Here is a 21,057-nt window from a genome sequence, read left to right on the forward strand (position 1 = left end):
CACCCAGACAAACCAAAAAAAAAAAAAAAGAAAAAGAAAGGAAAACGCACATGAAATCATTCTGTTGGCGGCTCGACCTGCCTTACCTGAGCGTAGGCCGCTCAGTCGAGTTTCAGACGTCGTCGGGACCAGTTCGTGGCTGTTGATCGCTCCTACCATTTCAGTGTTTCTGTGTTTTGCCGCATGCAACTCGAAGAGTACGGCTCTGTGAAAATGCTAATTTAACCAAATACTCAAGTGGTCGTTGCTGACGTCGGTCGGTGGAATTGGAATTGCTCGCCAAGCGCTACCTGTTCGTCATCATCATCATCATCCCTATCCCAGTCGCCTAAAACTCTGGGAATCCTGGCGGGGGGCAACACAAACAACGCATCCGTTTCCGGTTCTTTCTGTTGATTGTTACCATCATATACATATACGTACATACCTGCCTGCAGTTCCTGCCGCTTTTCATGAATGAAATTTTAATTTCGTGTGTGCGCGAGTGTGTTTGTGTGCGAGCGGCAAGTCCAGCTTGAGCCCGAACTCCAGCGGTGTCAACTGACGGCCCACCGATCGCATTGTCGCCGGTGCACCGTAAAGATCTTTATCGCATTTCAAGTAGAAACGTTCTGGAGCACAGGGCGAGACCCGTCGGTTATCAGGTAGAAAACGGAAACGTCGCCCCGGCCAGGTTAATGCGGTTTATTGTTCTATGAACGTTGTCAGCAACGTCGCTCTGTTTAAGTTTCGCACGCTGATAAAGAGGACCTCGCCCATCATGCTGCCAAAGCTTAGGTGAGTGTCTAGTCGCTGGTAACTGCGTTAATTTGATGGCAAATAAACATTTGCGTCGCCCACAACGATTTATGCGATAGAAATCAGAGTGCTCTGAATACCATATTACTTTGTGGCGAATCTTTAAACTCTCTCTCTAGCAGAAATTAGCACAATTTAATCTAACAAAAGCCAGCTAATCGCGAACTTGATTCGGCTGCGGGCTCATAATAAACTCGTATTAAAATTCAGAGATATAATGATTTCGATCAGCTCAAAAGTCATTTAACGACACTTCCGTTGTGTGTGTGTTTGTCTCGAATTTCGTACAACTTCACGGGCTAATGTTTTCCCAATTCACCTGAGAAGCCCACGCATTTCGAGGGCTCGAGTGGAAAGAGACAATCGAGGAAACCCACACACGCGGAGGCTCCACTGTTTTCCCCGCTCGGTTTACGCGCAATTAGCGCTTTGTTGTTGCCTCTCTGCCGTCTCCAAGCGCTTCTAATTTTATATAACTCATCATTTTCACAGCGGGCAGCTCTGGATGCTCGGTCTCAACTTACGGCGACAATGAATTGGGAATGGAAAAAGACTTTTTTTGTTTACATTTCATTTTCGAACGCCCACAATAATAACGAAAGCGGAGGGTAGACAAAAAGCGATTGCTCATAATTAATGTTTATATAATTTTTTTACTGCTTTACATGCGGCTCATTAGCCGCCTGGCCTGGGCTTTTGGAATCCACACACATTTGGTTTCTGTTCTTCTTGGCTTGACATGGCAAGTTCGTTGCCTAAGTCTTTTGTTTCGCCAACCGTGGGCGACCGCTTGATGCGGGACATACACATATACACATAGCCAAGGAAAAGAGATAAAATAAGAGACATTTGTGCTACTTACTTGCTGCTGCTGCTGCTGTGGTTGCTCCACAACCAGTTGCCAAATTTGGCAATGGGAGCGCAACGACAGCTGCCTACTGCCCACTTACTTTTTGTGCTCAAAGTATGTCGCTGTCATCCGACGAGATCCAATGAGCTAATGTTTTTTGGGCCCCCCACCCATCTCCGCCAGCAGACAATGATGATGCTCCGCTGGCTAAGAATGTGTGCTAGGATCCTAGGGCTTTTTCTAGCAGTGCATGCATAACTTATACAGCCATTCACTTAGCATACTCCTCCGCAGCATCCGAGCAATTTCTTGCAACACAACTTGGGTCTGTCTGGCATTTGCATTCGTGTGTGGGCAGCCGTCGGTGTGGGCTAGACCAAGATCTCCCTCCGGCGGTATCTATCAGCCAACTGATGTCGCATAATATGTTTAATTTTGTCTATTTTCGAGCTCATTTTCATGGCATGGCGGCTTTCTTCTCGCTCAATATTTTCCACCCGAAATTTTCATTGATTTTTGATATCGCGCCAGCAGCGATTTCCATTTTATTGGCTTGCTGGCTTTATGGTCTGTATGTATGTTTTGGCTCGACTTGTCACGGCTTTCGAAATGTCGCAATTAACAGTCGATTTAGCATTATGCACATGCGTTGGCGGCCTCCTCGTGTCTCAACTGGCTTTCTGAGGTTTGCGTGGGCTGTGAACTTGGTTTCTTAGGTATCTCGGTTGCCTCGGATGTGGAGTTTTTTCGGGGGAACTACGGGGAAAGTTACAAAGGAGGTTTTGGGTGTCTCTCCATGAAGATAGTATTTATACCTATTTATATGCAAAGTCTGCTATAATTAAATTAATGATTTTGGCTCGCTGCCCAATTCTTGGTGCTTTACTTTGATGGAATATGAATTTGAACTTAATGATTTCTTCCTGTCCTTTTTCATATTATGATGTTGTAGTTTATTATATGGTGCGACCATCCTTTCACGTTAAGAATATTTAAATGCTCTTATACGCATTAAATAAATGACCCACAGGCAAGTGAAATGAGCTGCAGGAGCGAACGGACCAGAACCCAAACAATGTCCATAAATTTCGAGCTCAAATTGCTTTTAGTTGTTCGCAGCGGCTGCCGTCGGCCATATTCATATGCAAATGGCATACAAAAAAACAGGCATACTCGGATTTAAAAACATTTTGGACCAGAACGGGTCAACGAAAAATCCAATTTAATTTAAATTAAACACAGCCTGCTGGAAGTTCATTCATGTTCATGTTCAGGCGGAGGCTGCGAGGGCCATAAAGTGCAAGATTTGGTAAATAAAAGAAAAATGCAAGCGGCCCAAAGCCGGCTTAAACCACTCCGAAATGGTTTGTTTACCTTGCCCCAGGGGAAATCGCTTCGAATCGAATCGGATCGGAGATCAGCCGTCTGTTCTTCCCCCGACGGATTAACCATATTATTTTATTGTTTAACATATTGGCCTCATCTGACTGCGAACAAAGGACGCAACTTGCAGCGACTGCTGTCACTTACGGGTTACTTTGTCCGCGATTTGCTTAATTGTTCGAGTCGACCAGCTGCCCACGTGTGTGTTCAATTAAAAAGTAATTTGCCCAGCACAGGCAGCTCGACAAACAAAGGCTAAAACGGCAAAAAAAAAAAACAGTCAAAACCAGAGAGGACAGCCAACTGCCAACCAGCCAGCCACCCACACGTTTCCGTTGACTTGTCGTCGGCCCACTCTTAAAAATAATACTCACTAATTTTATTTCTCGGATTTGTTGCTTTTGTTAGCCCGCCTGCCTTTTTTTTGTCGCTTACAACTGAAACAAGTTTGTCAGACCTGTGATTTGCAGTTCGCTTTGACAATATTACCAGCGATTTGAAAATACCAGCGAGCCCACATTAAGACAGATGTTGTTTAGGCAATTTAAAAATTGAAAAAGATGTGAAAAATGTTGCTTTCAAAAAGAATATAATATATTTGATAGCTTCGAGATTTTATTAGCATTTTCATGTGCTCATAATTTTAGCTTGCACTGGCATTATAATGTATAATTACATACATATACCTCACTTTATAATTATCTGTAGCAGATTAAAAGGCGACAGCTTTTGCCACCGAATGACACGAATGCCAAATAAACAGAAATAAAATTGCTGATAAAGCTTAGAGTGCATTTATTCGAGCATATTGACTCACAAGTAAGAATGGAAATTTGATATTTCAGATCCTCGGCATCCGTTTCCGTCTTAATAGAAAGGGACTCGTTTGTGGTCCTTGAATGGGGAAACGACTGCCAGGATAGGCATCACAATTAAATCCCTTTTTTTACGTTTCTGTTTCCTGTCCTTTTGTGTGTGCTCATTTTTCCCTTTTTCAGCATGCTAAATACCTGGACAGACCACAATTGTTGATGCTGGTGTGGCTACTTCAGTTCGGTTTCGAAAGCAGCTGTTTCGGTTTTCCAATTTTATTTCTTTCGCTTTTCAGACCTCACGTCTGTGGCTGCCACTTTTGCGTGACATTTCGACCTTTGGCTGGCTTTTGCAGCAACTTTTACTATTTTCATGCTAGGCATAAATTTCATTTGCCACACACACACACGCTCGTTCGGTGTGTGCCTCATTTCGATGCGCTTTCAACACTCGAACAATGCCCCAGCAGGTTGATATTCACTATGGCCCAAACCAAACCGAAATAAAATGGGGAAAAAATAAAAATAAAATAAAGTAGCAAATTACTAATTTCGCCTTTGGCCTATGCAACATGTTGCTGTCATTAGGATTAGCTACATGTTGCCCAATTTGCTGGCTGCAACAGTTGCTGCTGGTTTTTTTTGCTCGCTGCTCATTCGTTTGCGGTTAAAAAATAAAATATTTAAAGAATAAATAATTAGGCAACACAATTACAGCTGTCGCCAAACTGTGCTCTACACTTTGCTGCACCAAAAAAAAAATAAGACACCTTAAAGTAGCAAATTTGGTAAATATCATCATCAGCTAATAAAAACAAAATCGATTGTTATTTTTTATGAACATCTAGCTGTATAATTAACAACCAAGCTCAAAGAGCAACTACCATTCGTTATCTGCCTACCTACAATTACTTATAATCTTTTTTTTTCCACATTTTTTTTCCCATCTATTGCCAAAGAAGGCGAGCTAACGAAAAACGCGTTTTTAATTGTTCGGTGGCTTATCGCATGTTTTGGCCATTTTGGGAGCTCTAAATTGTTTGGCAATGGGGAGAGGAATAAATACGAGTAACGAAAATAATAACATTGCTGTGCCAGTTAAGCCACAAATTATGTGCAAAATAAATAAGAATCGTTTTTACAACAATCCTCCGCTGGCAAATGCCTGCGATTTCCAATCAGTTTCGAAGTTTGCGGCAAGTTTTCAGAGTCAGCTGCACTCACACCCATTTCGCGGCATCATTATCATATGGCTGTATCTCTCGATCTTCTTGCAGCATCATCCGCCAGAGCAGAAAACGTTGCAATGCCGTTACCAACGCAATCCATTTCCAACCATTTGGCCGTGTTTACACCCATGTAGCATATAGCACACACATTACCATCTCATGCGCAGAGCAGAGGGTTTATTTCCGTTGACGTGCCTTAATTTCAGGCAGTTTGCGTCTGGCTCATGCCGCAGTTTCAGTTGTTCCTGGTGCCCAGCTCTCTGTTTTGGGCTCCGATGATGATGATAATGGCCATGCTGATGACGTTGGCGCTACGAACCGAGCGCCTACACAGCAACCCGCGCAGATTTCGAGCGGGTTTCTCAGCTAGGATGGTGGCTTGGCATTAAGTTAGGTCATAATGTTGCTAACCAAAAACTGGATTTATTCTCTAAGGCCAATCAGCATGTTTTCGGTTTATTTGTCCGCTTATATTTGTATATATAGAAAGGCAAATGAAATTGGATGCAAGCTAAAAACCCGATTGATTCTTAGAGTGCATTTGAAATTCGCCTACAGCTGGCAGGCGATGCGGATGTGTGGGAGCTGGCAACTTCAGCTCCAGCTCCAGATGAATGAATAATCAACCCAAACTGGCGTCTCCAGTCTGCACACATGGAGGTGATGGGATCCGGAGTGGCTCAACTGGTTGTGGCGACATGATTAGCGAGTCCGTGCTAAGTCTCAGGCTAAACAGACAGCTAGTTGGCCCATGGAACTCGGCAGACGGATATGGGATGTGTTTTGATCGAATGCTCCTGCTGACTCACTGGCGACAGGTCAGCGATGGCATCTCCGGGTACCACGATACCACGGGCGGTGGGAAGTGCGGGGCGTGGCATTTTATGCATAATTAGCCACACTGAGGACGGGTAGGAAACCAACAGAATGGACTGGCTGGGGGACAGCGGAAATTAAAGGCACTCAAACGTTTCGAATCGTTGACCAGTTAGCGTGACAGAGGTGGAGTTGTGCTGAGCTGCATTTTAAAATATTTTTATTGTTGAGGATGTTGCCGGTGTGTACGCAATGGTCAAAACAACACTTGATTCGCTGTCGCTGCACAGAAAGAAATAATGGTCAGGTATAAGCCACTAAAACCTGGTTGATATATATCCAATTATGTAGCCAAGTCCATCTTTATCACGTATTAAAACAGAGTTAGAGATAAATGAAACCCATTTCAGAACATATATTTACCATTTATTTTCACACATCCTGATTATTTATTCTCGGTGTGCGATTTAAGCGGCAAAACTCGGATTTATGTTGACCACGTACATATGCAAAACGCATTCTAATGGAACCGGCGATCCAGTGTTTCCTCTGCTTATGTTTTGGCCATTGTAGTACAAAGTTACGCTCTGATTTTTGAGCCTCCACCTGTTATTGTTTGCCCCGGGTCTTTGCACGGTTCCCTGAATGATCCGATGGTGATGCCCTGCGGTGCGTTTGGCCATTGTTGGCCAGAAACGGAAACGCCGCCTTTTGTCGAGCGGAAATGCAAAATGATATTGTTCGCCATGGTGGCGGTGGCAAGAACCCAGCTTGCTATGATTGACTTTGAATGGGTCTCGGTTTGCAGTCTGTTGCACTGCAGATCTCTGGACTATCAATTACCACCCAGTTGCAGTTGCAGATGTCATTGGAAAGTGGCATCAAGATCGCAACGCCCAAACAAAGTGCCAGGTCGCCCACTTGGCAGCCCTCAGTCTCCGATTCGCGATCCCTGTGTGGGCATCAGCCAAGAAATGCAACTCCGACCAAGCAATTATGCAAAAGCATTTATGTACAAGTACACATATGTATGTATGTATCTTTAAGATAGATGTTCACATAGCTGTTCAGCCCGTTAAGAATCCACGAGGTGATCGCACTGGCGACAGGCTGCGCAGGTTGCAGGCCACGCGGAGATTGGGCAGATTCTGCGGATTGCGACAGAAGCGATCCCAGCCCTTCCAGTACTTGAAGCCCTCGCGTTCCTGGATCATTCTGGCGCAGGCGATGTCGTCGCTGATGTCGTCATTGGAGAAGTCTGCCAAAGATGGGGGATTAGTGAACTTCTTTCAATAGGAAACAATAATCCGTAATTTTATGATATTAAGTACTTAAGTAGTGTAACTAAATTGATACTATTTGATTGAATAGCTGCAATTGTTGTTTGCAGATAATACAACTGATTATTATACTGCTTTAATGTAATCTTACCTTCACATTTCATGTTGCACTGTCCTCCTTTTCGTCCTTCGGTGCAATAATCCTTGCTGTTGATCTGAAAGAGGCCATAGTTCTTGCTCTCGTTTCCCTTTTTCGTTACTTTGGTGGTGTCCAGGTAACTTTCGTGCTCCACCAAACAGATCCCTAACACAAATAGCTTTAATTCAATGGGTTTCTTTTTGGGCTGAATATCACTTACAGTTGGAAATGAAGGTCTTGTCGAAGTTGTAGTTCTCCACCAAAACTCGTGTGAGTTCGCAGCGCTGATATTTTTTGGACTCCACTTGCTTGATTCCCAGCTGCAGTAGGATCAGCACTGGTAATACCCATAAACAAGAAGTTTTCATGTTTAGTAGATCTAAAAGGAGAAGGTAACATCGCTTGCATTATAGGGTATTTTGCTTAGTTTTACGTGCGATCCTCATTATTTATGGACATACTTAACTCCTCAGCCAAACAGTTCAAAGAGCTCTGTTGTGCGTATAAATTTATTATTCTTATATATGCACTTCCCCATTTCAAAGCTACATATAACACCTGGTTTTGGTTGGATTATTTAACAATCTTTGAAAGTGTTGAAATACGAACGGTCAGTTGGCATTTTTAGTGGAGATGCTTTCACAGTTCTGTAGCTTTTCGCAGTTTCCCATGGTATTTTGTTTCTATTTAACACCAAGCAATATTATTCCTAATAATAAACACTAAGAAACTATCATTATATACACCTTTGTTTACTCCCACGCGATTACGAAGCCTTGAATGTTTTGGCATCTTTATACTTCTTTATCGCTATATACATACACATATACTTAAGCCATTCTATCTAAAGAAATGTCCATCACGATTGTTTGCGTAAAACATACTTATAAAGTTAATAGATATTGAGTTATCATCATGAGATTAACATCACTTGTTGTGTTAATTTTCATGGAAATCATATTTATATTATCATTTCTGGTTTAATATTACCTGTTTTCTTTTTAATTAACAACCACTTTTCTATAAATTAGTGTTGTTTTATAATGGACCTTTTTTGTTTCAGTAGAATTGCCTTACATGTTGCTTACGTGTAAGTTTAGTCATTTAAACGAGGGAAATTATGACATTTGTATGCAAATAATAAAGAGTATGATTTATTCGCAACAGTTTAACTAGTCAAGGTTATCTAATTCAAAAAAACCAAATTAAATTCAATGGAGTTTTAAAGGAAACCCACTGTGCACGTTTCACTTTTCATTCAGTTTTCCATGCAGGCAAATGTAGTAGTAATGAGTTTGAGATATTTCCTCTAGCAGAACACTTTTACTTCGGCAAACAGCTTGTTTACTTTGTTTACCTAATTAACGCAGAACAACAGAGTTCTCGGCAGCAGGAAACGAGTTTTTTCTTTGAGGGGAGCATGAGTATCTGTATTTGTATCTGTATCTGTATCTGACTCTTCTTACCGCGTTTCGTTTTGGGATGGCGTGCTTTCAAACACATATGTTTATATGTATGATTTGCACACCCGATTGGATCCGATGTGAAGCTAGCCCGCCGGTGCGACGCTGCTGACCCGAGTTTAAGTACTGAACGCCCAAGTATTTCTCAGATACAAATGCGACTCAGTTCGCTTTCGAGTGGCGGTAGTTCTCTCCCAAAAACGCCGATCACAGAGCAGCAAGCAAAACAAACGAATTTGCTCGCCAGCCTGATAATGCTGATAAGGTACTAGCTTGTCACGGTTGATAGTATACCACCTGAACTCTCTGGACAAATCAAGTGAGGAGAGGCTTTTGGGTTGGGTCCATAACTACCAAACCCATCGTGATAATTGTGAATGAAAGCATTTATCAATCGAAGAAGCTCGTGTTCAATGATCCAAACTTATGATATTACAAATCATTGTAGTTTTAGATAAAAAGGTAATGAGGAGTCTTATGAACATGATCTAGCTAGCTACTATGTTTAATTTAAGATTTAATTAAAAGAGGCTAAAATTTGTCTAATCGTTAAACAAAAATCATTATAACATTTCCTTTATTTCCTTTATACACCTATAAAAATGAATGTTCCATTTGATACCTTAAATTTGTCAAAGGTGATTGATTAAAACCGCTGGGAAAAAACAACATTTTGCGATTTCATCTCGCTGCAGCTGATAGCGGGAATTCCTGGAAATGCTTTAATCACGCGATTCGTTAAATAAATACACCTTATTCAAAGGAACTGACTTAGGCTTTATGTATGTGCAACTTTAGTAGCTATGAGTAGAGTTAGTTAAGACTAAGAACGAGTCCAAGTGCAGCAGTCAAAGTCCTAGCAACGCGAGACATCGGGCAGCGTGCGCCCACGACATTTGCTCATCCATCCGGGCCAGGCCTGGAATCCGTGGCGGTTGAAGATCTGCATGGCACATCGCGAGTCATCCGAGATCTCATCGTTAAGGAACTCTGCAGCGGACGGGGCAGGGAGAGGAGACCATAGACCGTCATTATATGTGGGTGTTATTGGGGAACCTGGCGGACTCACCTTCGCATTTGATGTTGCAGATTCCGCCACGACGACCTTTGCGACACCAGTTTTTGCTGTTAATCTGCGAAATTGCGCTCTAGAATATATTTTTGATAGGGAACGCGGCTTGACCCACCTGGAACAGACCGTAGCTGACGCTCTGGTTGGGCAGCTGCATGGATTTGGATGTACTGCGTCCACTCTCCGCTTCCACCAGGCAAACCCCTTTGCGCAAATTCAAATGGGAATTTATATTTCTACAAATTAACTTATTTAAGATACATTTACTCACAATTTGATAGATAACTGCGGGGAAAGTCATGGCGCAACAGCTCCTTGGCCAACTGACAACGCGTCAGCAGCTTGGACTCGGTCTCCCATTGCGAGAGCAGGAGAAGATTGAGCACCAGGAAGAGCGCACCACCTTTGGGCAAGTGACTGGCCATGCTGGGCTGGGAGGGGCTTGTACTGGCGGGGACCACTGCTAATCCTTTTGGGTTCGAAAGTTCCAAGAAGCGCTTCCCTCCGCGGCAACTGCGAGTACTGGGCACTTTGCTGCGGAATTATTTCGACGGCACTGGATGCGTAGCGCCCGAAATCTGGGTTTTTAAAGCCTCGCACGCAGTTTTTGTTTTCTTCTCCAAGTGGGAGGTGACATTCGGGAGCGGTCTGGTGACATGGAAAAACCGTGCGGGTTACTCATCAATGGGGATACTCCCACAGTTTAAAAAAAGAAAATGTTTGAAAAAATTTTGTCTGTGCTGTGTCGAATGTATCTCAATCTTTGCCAGCTTAAAATATATGACTTATATTTTGTTAGCATGTAAGATTAGAAAAAAGCAGCCTAGTTTAGCGCTCAGTGCATTCAATAAATCGCTTTGATTGCGTTAAGCCGTAAATTGGCAAATTGTCTTGCAGAGATAACAATGGGAATCTTTAGCCCGAAACGCATCCACTAGATACTGGATACTGGACACAGATGCACTGTGTGTGGGTGTTTGTGTGTCAGAGTGTCAGTGACAACTGCGGCTTGACCTAAAAACGCATGATCTGTTGTTGTGCGAGGAGAGCAAGTGCATCCCGCCCAGCATCCAAGCATCCAGACATCCAAGTGTTTTCGCTTTTCAATGCTCGTCCCACTAATTTCCATGAAAATTTTTCCACTTACAGTCCAATTCTCATGCTCTTGCTGCTGTGCACTTCGGCAGCGGCCAATGACCTCAAAGATCTGCTAGAGGACAGCACCACCAGTTCCCTCACCAGCACCACCTCCAGCACCACCCCCTCTGCCCTAACCTCGCCCACCACGCCCACCGCCTATGTGGTATCGGCTGCAGCGGTTCCCGCCCTCGTTGCCGGCAGAGGAAAGTCCAAGTCCACATCCGGAAAGTATGTGAACAAGAGCTCGCCGAGGAAGCGCAAGGCGGAGCAGGTGTCCTCGCTGCCGCTGCCCGTGGACGATGCCCTCATGGAGTGGAAGTGCCCCAACATCACGGGCACCCGGAACGCGGAACTGGAGTGTGGATGCGACCTGCCTCACACACTTCGCTGCAACATCGATCTGCACGGGATGATGGTGAGATATTCCTAGATTTATCAATAGAATTTAGATGATTGAGATAGAGATTTATTCGATCAATGCATGTTCTTATTATAAATTATAATAATAGCACAGCAGATTTGCTTATATTATTCGAATTAGTTAGCATGCTATCTTAAAATTCAAAGTTGTATATTAACCTTTGATTTCTGAGTAGAATGCACCTATCTTATCAGTTTTTCCAATGATATTCGTGATTTATACTTAGATTCAAGTAATTTAAAATCACAAATAGCCAGTGGGATCCTCAATTGACTCCGTGGCGCAACGGTAGCGCGTCTGACTCCAGATCAGAAGGTTGCGTGTTCAAATCACGTCGGGGTCAGAGGTCACATATTTTGCACTCTCTGAGAAAATATTTAAAAGCATATTTTGATGTAGGAAAAATGAAAAGTTCGCGCATTTCCATGACAGATATAGAAATATGCTACGAACTTTTAACAAAATATATATATTCCATTTCTCAACTTTGACCCCGACGTGATTTGAACACGCAACCTTCTGATCTGGAGTCAGACGCGCTACCGTTGCGCCACGGAGTCTAGTTAGTACGAAATTCCAAATATTTCTATAACTGATAAGTAATATTAATATTAAATTTAATATTAAATATACAAATATTTATAGCGTATTGATAAGGAGCTTAGCTTTGTAGCTTTATTTCTAACATAATTAAATTATACCTTCTACAGCTCCTGGCGGATCGACTACGCACTTCTCCCTACTCCATATCATTGCTGGACTGTTCCCTGCGCAATGTGACCTTCCTGAGCGATGCGAAGATCTTTGACAACGTCTCGCTCCACGGACTAGTAATCTCGTCCGGAGAGATCAAGCGGGTACACAAGTCCGCCTTCCTGGGCATTCGAGGTCCGCTCCAGGCACTCGGTCTGCCCGGAAACGCACTGATGAGCGTGCCTTGGAACGCACTGTCCACGCTGAGCGCCTTGGAGCGCTTGGATCTGGCCAATAACAAGATCAAGGCCCTGGGAACGGCTGACTTTGTGGGATTGACCAGCTTGGTTTACCTGGAGCTGAGCAACAACCAAATCTCAAGCATTTCCCAACGCACGTTTGTGAATCTTCGAAAGCTGGAGGTGCTGAAGCTGGGTGGGAATCGATTGGGTGACTATGCCCAAAGCCTGAGGTCACTGAGTCAGTGCCTCAGTCTGCGACAGCTGGACCTGCAGGCCAATAATCTGAATGGACCACTGAGCGAGCAAACGCTGCCCGGAATGAGGAACCTCGAGAGCTTGAATCTCAATCGGAATCTGATCAAGAGCATCCAGAACAAGGCTTTGGCCAATTTCTCGAGACTGGTGAGCCTCTCACTGCGTCACAACCAGATCGATGTGCTGCAGGATCACGCCTTCTTCGGCTTGGGTGCCCTGGACAGTTTGGATCTGAGCTACAACGGCATCGTGGCCATCTCCAGCGCCTCACTGCAGCATTTGTCCCGTTTGACCGTACTTGATCTTACCCACAACTTCCTGCGAGCACTGACCTCGGATTTGATAGCACCGCTACCATCTCTGCGGGAGTTGCGATTGGCGGGCAATGACATCTCGATTGTGGCGAGAAACGCCATGGACGGAGCTCGGGAATTGGAGAGCCTGCAGATGCAGGAGAATCCCCTGTCTTGTGACTGCAGCATTCGTCCATTTGCCGAGTGGCTGCAGGAGTCGCAGCTCCATTCCAGTCTGAGTGCCTCGTGTGTGACGCCGCCGAGATTGGAAGGAGCTCCTCTACTCCAGGTGCCTGTGGAGACGCTCAGCTGCGACATGGACAACGTGGAGAAGGATAACGCCAACATCATGCAGCACCTGGAAACGTTGGCCAAGCCGAATCAGACGTCGCCCATCAAGGATTTGTCCGAAGAGGTCAGTACTATCATAAAGAAATTCGATTTAACAACATGAATCACTATAATAATAATTCTTACCACAGATTATTCTACATGAGCTGCACTTTTCTACAGACTATGGACTGATCCTCACCTGGCTTCTCAATCTGAGCAAAAAGGACTACATGTGCGATGCAATCTTTGTTTACAAGGAGGAGCACATCAACGAAATTCTAATAGACAACTCACCGGTAATTAATGTGGATAAACTAAACATGAAGGATCTTTTCTTATTCCCAAATTTGATTCCTTTCAGATCCATTGCGAGAGTAAGGTGGTCAATGGCCAGAACACAGTCAGCGTCATAGTGCCGGACAGTTCCTCCCTGGAAATAGGCGAGAGGTGAGTTGTCCACCGACCAATTGCCAGAATTAATAACTAATGTGCACTTTCCGCGTAGCTATCGCTTTTGTCTGGTCATGATCCAGGAGCAGAAGCCCGAGGCGGAACTGAACATCGGCTGCTCCAACATCACGCAGCTGGAGCGGAGCAGTCCAGGCGCCGTTCCCGTGTCCCGTCAGTACCAGCGACGTCCGTACTACACCGCCAATGAGCTGAAGCCCGAGGTGGTGCACGATGCTGGTGAGGATTACCAGGTGAATCAACGCCGCTTCAATTCGGTGGTAGGAAGTCAACCGCAACAGACGCAGCAGTCGACTTTGCTGCACAGCTACACGGTCATTGATTCGCTGAACAAGAGCTTCTTGCCGGGTCTGGGTCTTGGAGTGCTGGTCACCTCCGTGCTGGTCCTGATCTGGGGAGCCACGCGGATCCGACAGACTGGCGGTGGCAGTGGCGGCGGTGGCAGGAATGGCGATAGCATCGATAGCAACAGCAGCAGCATGCACAACAATAACAACAACAGCAGACCGGGCACTCCGACGGCCACCACCTGTTACGCCGCCTCGGATCACATAGCCCGCCTGGCGGATGCGGAAAATGGGACGCGCTACCTCAAGCTCCAGGCCACGACGAGCCTGTGAGGCGGCACGGATCAAGATGCAGCAGGATGTGACTCCTGCCCACTCAATAAACCATGTGATAGTACAGTACCGACTGTACCGACTCTTGATATACACATATATATATACATATAAACGTAGTCCTAAGGTACACTGCACTAATCCCAATAGTTGGCCCACACTAACCCACTTGTGCCATAAGCTAATCGATACGCATCCCTAAGCTCCCATATATCAAGGGAATAGTTACAGTGGCGGCGGGCAAAGGAATAGTTAAATTAAAGGGAAAACCCCTAAATAAGCTATAAGAAACTAAAATTTGAATAAAAATATTGATTTGTATTGTGAATCGTATTTGAACTGGTTAGTCTATGCTTTTGACCTCTACTGTAACTTATTCCCCAACCGAAGACCCCCTGTGTCTCATCCAGAGAACTAGTGTTAACTTAGTGTTACGCCTCCTTTATGTTAGCAATGAAACTCGTAAGTCATGACCCTTTAGAATTACGGCTTTAATAATTTATTAACAAATTCAAAGCACATAGTAGGAAAGAAAAACATAACATCAAGTAAATAAAAGTGAAATGAGCAATGTGAAGGCAATGGCCAATTGGAATTGGATTGGGGTTTCCTAAGGTCAGTTGGGCAATTTTTCAGGGTTCTATTTTTGGGCAGGCCTACGGCGGCCAAAAGGCCGCATAATGCTAAGTGGGCTATTAACCCCACAACCATGACGTCATGGTATGGCACGAACATCCATATGCGCGGTGGAGAGAATTAGTTAATTTCCCATTCAAATGAGCTCATAGCTGGCCACATCCCACGCTATCCCACGTCATGGTCTTGGTTCCCCGGGGGAGCACAACTCCGCGGGCGTATGCATATGGGGTACTCTGCGTGGCTCCTTATCAATCATTGCTGAATTTATCGACATGTACGGAATTTTTAATGCTAATCCAGAAATCAAAGTTGACAGGGAAAAAAGCTGGACGGCGAAAGCCCCCATCCTCCATCGCTCCGTTGCTGTTTCGGTTTCTGTTGTGGCCATCCGCTGATATGGCGACGGTCCCTCGGCAGCGTCGCTCCGACTTTCAGGCTGGCTGGCTAGTTGGGTCAGTTGTTCCGCGCCAGCCGTCGGGCGACAACAATGACCACTCGACGCCGCCAGCGCGACAGCATTTATCGATTTTCACCAGCCCCAGCGGAGGAGCGCTAGGAGCAGCAGTCAAGCCAAAGTCCAGCCTCGCAGACCCACTGGGTCGGATTAAACGGCCTTCACATGAGCATGCTAGGATTTGTCTACCTGGTTCTCATCCTGGGCTGGATACTGATCGTTCTGTTCCTGAAGTGCAAAAAGTCCTTGGCCGCTCCATTTCGGTTTGGCGAGAACTACACCGATGCCATCGCCGATACGGGTAGGGTGCTTCATTTACCTGATGGTTAATACTATATAGCGTGCAAATCATTATTGGTATCAGATTAAACCAAATAATTGAGATTCATAACTCATTACGCTATCAGTCAGCTAAAATTATTATGAAATAACTCTGATATGTGGTTTGCCTGTTTGTTAGAACGTCGCCCATCGGTCCACGTTATCCAGTTGCAGCACGATGATGTGGAGCGCGAAGATCACTATATGAACCATTTCCACCAAAACACGGAGAATCTGCAGCGCTACTCGCATCGCTCGCAACGTTCCACGCTGGAGGAGCGGACGATCGAGCGGACATATCCCACGGATGCGGTGATAAATCCTGCCTATATGCACGACGAGGACTACGTGATCAATGGTGAGTTTCAATCCCTCTCCGCTTTTTCAGCCAGTAGGTAACCATTTGTATTTAAAGCACCTCCTCCGTCCTACGAGGAAGTGATGCGGCAGCCGCAGGTGTATCCACAGGTGCGCCACAACAACCACAAGATCAGCGATGCTGACATCTAGCCTAGTTATGCCAATGATCAAATTGTAAATATGCGTACTTGATCTGGGTCAGCTGTGATTTTACATATTGGTTTTGGATTTTTATTTCGTTTGCACCTAAAAAAACATAATCAATTCGATTGATTCAACTTAGGTGGCCTGCGCCCTCTTGCACTGCGAATAAAAGTAGTTTTACATAAAAAATGTACAAAATGATTTTACATAGGTATGATTAATAGTTATGATTATGATTAATGATTACAAACAAACAGTCAGTCCACGTGTGCAGTTGTTACAGATTGTAATTGTAAATAAATTAATAGTGAAGTATACTAAATAAAATGTGTAAAAAACTAAAAAAAACATTCCCTTTGCATTCTTTTGGCTAAGTTAAGTCGCTAAATTCGAAACATATCGCACATACAGACACCAAAGCTCCTACATATGGATATATAAATGTGTTCCAACGTGGTATTCACAGTTCTAATTACTTCAGTTGCGGCTCAAGCCATTGACTATCTACGGCAGCACCTTGTGCACGCTGTGCATCTGTATGAAGGCCTCCAATTGCGTGGGTATCAGACCCTTGAAGTTTAGCATGTTGGTGGCAATGGAGCGTGCGGCCAGGCACTTGAGGCTGGTGTGAGCATTCTGATGGGCGTGCAGCCGATTGGCCAAGATAGCTGCAAGTCAAGTCAAGCACTTTTAGTAATGGGGTCAAGTGGAAATCAATGGCTATGCTTACGCAGCTTGCAGGCCGTGGCCGCTGTCTGCCCTGCCGCGTTCACTGCATCCAAATGGGCTCCTGCCTCGACGAACAGCTGCAGAATGCGCGCCATTTCCGTCTGGCGATCCTGAGTGGTGTTCACCTTGGTCACTAGGATGTGCAGAGGGGTGTTCCGAGCGGAGTCCACTGCAACCACGGAGGCGCCACAGTGTACCAGAACCAGAGCAGTGGCATAGCAGGGAAATCTGTGATGCGAACGAATGGTATAGTTCTATATTCATAAGAAGGAGATCCTTTGTGAATTTGAATCCTACCTGCACATCTCATTTGTGTAGAACTCGTCTACGGGCATCACTCCATTTACGGCAATGTGCAGCAAAGTCTGTCCATCCTGCAGGCGAGTGTCGTTCTGTATGAACTTGCGTACGACCAGGAATAGCTGCTGGATGTGCTCCTCGTCAATGTTTTGATCCTTCTTGCGGCGCGCCAAATGGGTAACGATCTTGATTAGATAGAGCGCAGTAATGCAGTTCTGATTATTCTGATCCTGCCATAGACTGGGGCAGGCATTTGGCTTGGCTTCCTTAATTTTAAACTTATTGTTCTCGATCTCCTGCTGACACTTGGCCAAAACTGGCAGAACGTGATCCAACGTAAGATTGTGGTTCTCCACCCGCAAAATCTGAGCAAAAAGCTGGGCGAACCGTAAGAGATCGCGATCTACCGATACCTAGAAGAGATCAAACAAAGAACAATTGTATATGCATACTCAAGAGTTAATAAAATTCAAAATTACATTATTGCGCATTCGCAGATCTATGGCGTAGTTCCAAAGCACCTGGCACTGGTAAAATCTGCCCTGATCCGCCATCACAGCTCCTCGATAGATGATTGCCTGAGGCAACTCCGGATTATTGCGGCCTAGTATACGTTCCCTGATGGCCAGCGACTCCATGTGGATGGAGTGGTGATTAAGTTTTATGGCATACAATTCGGGCAGGTTTTCAGTCTCAAGCCAATTGTCGTACGCGGGCACAGTGGGCTGAACTCTTTTGCGGATCACACCACGTGGATTGCTGTACCGCAGCTGCATTGCTCTCAGCAGATAGCCATAGGCCTTATTCACGTCGTACTTGATTTTGTCATTCGCATAGGTGGCTCCAAGAAGTTCCAACGCTGTGATCTGCTCCTCTAGGCTCATCAGTCCGGGTCGTTCGATGAACGCTTCCAGAACATCCTCATGGAGACGTTCGGCCGCCTGCAAGGCGGGTGTGATTCCCAACTCATTCTTCTTCAGAGTGGCTCCATGGTCCAGCAGGGCTACCACCACATCCAGATGACCGCTTTCCGCCGCATAGTGCAAGGCAGTGGCGCCACACAGCGCCTGATCATTAGCCCTTGATCCGTTCTGAAGTAGAGTCTTTACCACCAGGTGGTGACCCTTGTAGGCGGCAATCATAAGCGTGTTGTTGTTGAACAGATTCGTGGCATTCACGTCAGCGCCATTGTCAATTAGGAATTCAACGATGTCCAATCGACCTGTGGAAATATTCCAATTAATAATAAATGCATAATTCGTAGCACTTCCGTATGGTGAGAGTTTTGGATGCTTACCCTCATAGCAGGCCGCTCTCAGTGGCGACGACTGCGCTTTGGTATTGTGATTGATGGCCGCTCCCGCTTGGACGAGCATTTTGACTATCTGCAGATGCCCCATTCCGGCAGCCACCCACAGGGCGGTGGCTCCGTAGACCACCATGCCGTCGAAGATGACATTGCATTCCCGCTCCAAGTCGACGTCGTAGTGCGACAGCAGGGTCTTCACGAATTTCACATTGCCCGACATCGCGGCCATGGTCAGCGGGGTTAGCGATTGTCCATCCGGCTGATCGAAATTCTGGCGATGAAATATGTATAGAAACTAGAATATTTGGAGGGGACAGGGAAAACTTATGATGTGCGTGCGCAGCCGTTTCACAGTCAAGGTTGGACGAAAATAGTGCGTCGCAAGTGATAAACGTGAGGTACGAAATCTCTGGGAAGACCATGCGCGCTTTCTTTGTTCTTTGTGCTTTACATGGGCGAAATGGGACTTGGCCAAAGTCCATAAACTTGGCAACTGCGTTGCGGCACGGAAAGAGCAGCATCTGGATGTGGGTCAAGGAACTGCTGGCCCGGGACGGGACACTCACCGCCGGGTACGTGATGTAGTTCGTCACGGGCAGCGTGTCGTTGGCTCCTCGCCAGAATCCTGCTCCTGGCCAAGCGGACTCATACCAGCGCTTGCGAGTGCTGCAATTAGTTTGTGAAAAGCCATTTGATTCGAGATCAATTCTAGCTGGAGCTTGGGCATAAAACCCAACTATGTATTACCGATACAGCTCCGCGTGCATGGCCTGCAATCTGAATTTTAACTGACAGCTGCCTGGACAGGAGTTCCGAGCACCGAAAAATTCGATAAAACTTCGCCAGGCTCACTATTCCAGCCATTCTCAACCCTAAGTTTGCATATGCTTCCCGCATTTTTGGGGGTTGAATCGCAGTGAGAGGCAGCGATAGATCCTGCGCAGGGCCAAACAGCTGTTCGAGGAGAGAGGTCCTTGAGGGCTTGTTTACCGCCCGCAGCTGTTTGCCTGCCTGCATTCCAGCAATCCATTGCAGCTCGGAGAGAGTGGATAGAATAGGATAAGACAATAAAAGAGGGGGTGGGAGCAAAGTCAACCGCAGTGCGCTACACGGGAAGAAAACTTGGTCCCTTACTATTATATTTGTTTATTTTACAAAACGAAACCCATTTAGGTATTCTATAAAATCGGTTTTTGAAAATATCTTCCTTTAAAATGACCTTGTAGTTGGAAAAAGTAGTTGTTTAATTCATTCCATTCCAATTACTTATCTTTCCTTACACTTAGCATATACTAATCATAAACAATATGCAATAAAAACGTACTCCATTGAACTATTTATGGGATCTATGGCTTCGATTAGATTACAACGCAACAGCAGAGGTGTTGGAATTATTTTGTTAATAAACAAATTAATAAACGCACATTTCAAATTTGCGATTTCAGGAAACTGCATAGCATTTGGTCTGGCATTTGGCCAATTCCGTGTCCAGATAGCCACGCCATTCCTGAGTAATTGGTTAAAGATGGACCGAGTGTCATCATCCACTTGATATCCAATCAATTGCGACAGTGACTTTTGGTGCCTTAAATAGGATTTTGATCTGTATTGTTCGGTCATTAATTGCAAAACTGCACCAAATACTGCTGATTTCGCCTGCGATGTGTTTGCCTTTTTGGCAGGCAGTAAAGTTATAAACACTATAGTGGACACTCGCATAATGGTGTTTCAAATTTGGACTACAATAAAAGTAGATCGCTTAAACGCTGGCACGTTATAATAAGATCCTAATATGATCTGCGCCCTTTTAGCGGGTGTTGCCTGTAGAGCATGTGGCTCACCCTCTCTCACTCGCTCCCTCGTTCTCTCTCATAAACAATGACAAGCCAAGTAAATACAAATACCGAAAGCAAAAAACCAGCAATGGAGCGTGTATAGATTCGCTCTATGCGGCAGCAGATTTGTTTTTACATATAAACCGAATAATACGTATACGTTCGGCGGCAATTTTCATTAATGACGCAGTAGTGAACTCTGGCAATTACGCAAAAAGCCGTTCCATCCGTGCCATGGAGTACTCACTGTATTCACCAGGTGGGTCTGCACCGCCCTGCAGCTAACCGAATTCAAGATCTCGACAAAGCTCAACATCTGGCCACTGCGGGCCGCCAGGTGAAGGTTGTTTAGCTGGGAGAAACGCAGACGCGGCTCGTGGGGAAACTTGGCCCGGATCTCCTCGGAGATCTCCACCAGCATTCCGTGGGCCATGTTGAAGTAGCCGAAATCGGGCGGATAGCCATCATATATGGACGTATGTGCCTCGTCTAGAGGCGCCTCTTCTGCGGGATCGACCTCCATTCTGGTTGGGAAATGGACGATGTTGCACTGATCGGTGATCACTGATCACCAGGTTTGGGAATGGAAGCAATCCACACAGGCCCACTCTTTCCAGGCCAGGCGGCAATACGGTCACACCTAGCGGTGCACCTGCGAA

General features: G+C 45.3%; 5 protein-coding genes and 2 non-coding genes across 8 annotated transcripts; 3 read left to right on the top strand and 4 right to left on the bottom strand.

The window, feature by feature from the left end:
• Nucleotides 1-98: 98 nt before the first annotated feature.
• LOC117137628 (slit homolog 3 protein) lies at nt 99-14,884 on the top strand. The gene is made up of 6 exons (XM_033299159.1): nt 99-777; nt 10,992-11,397; nt 12,114-13,301; nt 13,369-13,515; nt 13,581-13,666; nt 13,725-14,884. The coding sequence occupies exons 1-6, from the start codon at nt 695-697 to the stop codon at nt 14,305-14,307; spliced, it is 2,493 nt and encodes an 830-aa protein (XP_033155050.1). The 5' UTR covers nt 99-694; the 3' UTR covers nt 14,308-14,884.
• Nucleotides 6,880-8,896, bottom strand: LOC117137633 (lysozyme c-1). Its single transcript, XM_033299165.1, has 4 exons — nt 8,774-8,896; nt 7,528-7,686; nt 7,320-7,472; nt 6,880-7,146 (listed from the first exon to the last, which is right to left on the bottom strand). Exons 1-4 carry the CDS (start codon nt 8,808-8,810, stop codon nt 6,956-6,958), a joined length of 540 nt encoding a protein of 179 aa, XP_033155056.1. The 5' UTR covers nt 8,811-8,896; the 3' UTR covers nt 6,880-6,955.
• Nucleotides 9,378-10,518, bottom strand: LOC117137636 (lysozyme). Its single transcript, XM_033299167.1, has 4 exons — nt 10,114-10,518; nt 9,958-10,046; nt 9,840-9,903; nt 9,378-9,760 (listed from the first exon to the last, which is right to left on the bottom strand). The coding sequence occupies exons 1-4, from the start codon at nt 10,265-10,267 to the stop codon at nt 9,627-9,629; spliced, it is 441 nt and encodes a 146-aa protein (XP_033155058.1). The 5' UTR covers nt 10,268-10,518; the 3' UTR covers nt 9,378-9,626.
• Trnaw-cca lies at nt 11,675-11,746 on the top strand. Its single transcript has one exon. It is a non-coding gene; the product is annotated as a tRNA-Trp (tRNA).
• Nucleotides 11,892-11,963, bottom strand: Trnaw-cca. Its single transcript has one exon. It is a non-coding gene; the product is annotated as a tRNA-Trp (tRNA).
• Nucleotides 14,885-15,417: 533 nt separating the features above from the next.
• LOC117137635 lies at nt 15,418-16,249 on the top strand. The gene is made up of 3 exons (XM_033299166.1): nt 15,418-15,701; nt 15,861-16,079; nt 16,137-16,249. Exons 1-3 carry the CDS (start codon nt 15,566-15,568, stop codon nt 16,229-16,231), a joined length of 450 nt encoding a protein of 149 aa, XP_033155057.1. The 5' UTR covers nt 15,418-15,565; the 3' UTR covers nt 16,232-16,249.
• A 35-nt stretch (nt 16,250-16,284) lies between these two features.
• LOC117137629 (protein fem-1 homolog B) lies at nt 16,285-21,008 on the bottom strand. Of its 2 annotated transcripts, XM_033299161.1 has the most exons (7): nt 19,311-19,594; nt 19,130-19,229; nt 18,552-18,834; nt 17,734-18,476; nt 17,252-17,667; nt 16,956-17,182; nt 16,285-16,893 (listed from the first exon to the last, which is right to left on the bottom strand). In XM_033299161.1, the coding sequence occupies exons 1-7, from the start codon at nt 19,328-19,330 to the stop codon at nt 16,730-16,732; spliced, it is 1,953 nt and encodes a 650-aa protein (XP_033155052.1). In that variant the 5' UTR covers nt 19,331-19,594; the 3' UTR covers nt 16,285-16,729. The 2 variants fall into 2 exon arrangements, with proteins under 2 accessions (XP_033155052.1, XP_033155051.1); XM_033299160.1 differs by lacking the exons at nt 19,130-19,229; nt 19,311-19,594 and adding an exon at nt 20,646-21,008.
• Between the last annotated feature and the right edge of the window lie 49 nt (nt 21,009-21,057).

Source organism: Drosophila mauritiana, chromosome 2R, assembly GCF_004382145.1.
Source record: "Drosophila mauritiana strain mau12 chromosome 2R, ASM438214v1, whole genome shotgun sequence".
Lineage (NCBI taxonomy): Eukaryota > Metazoa > Arthropoda > Insecta > Diptera > Drosophilidae > Drosophila > Drosophila mauritiana.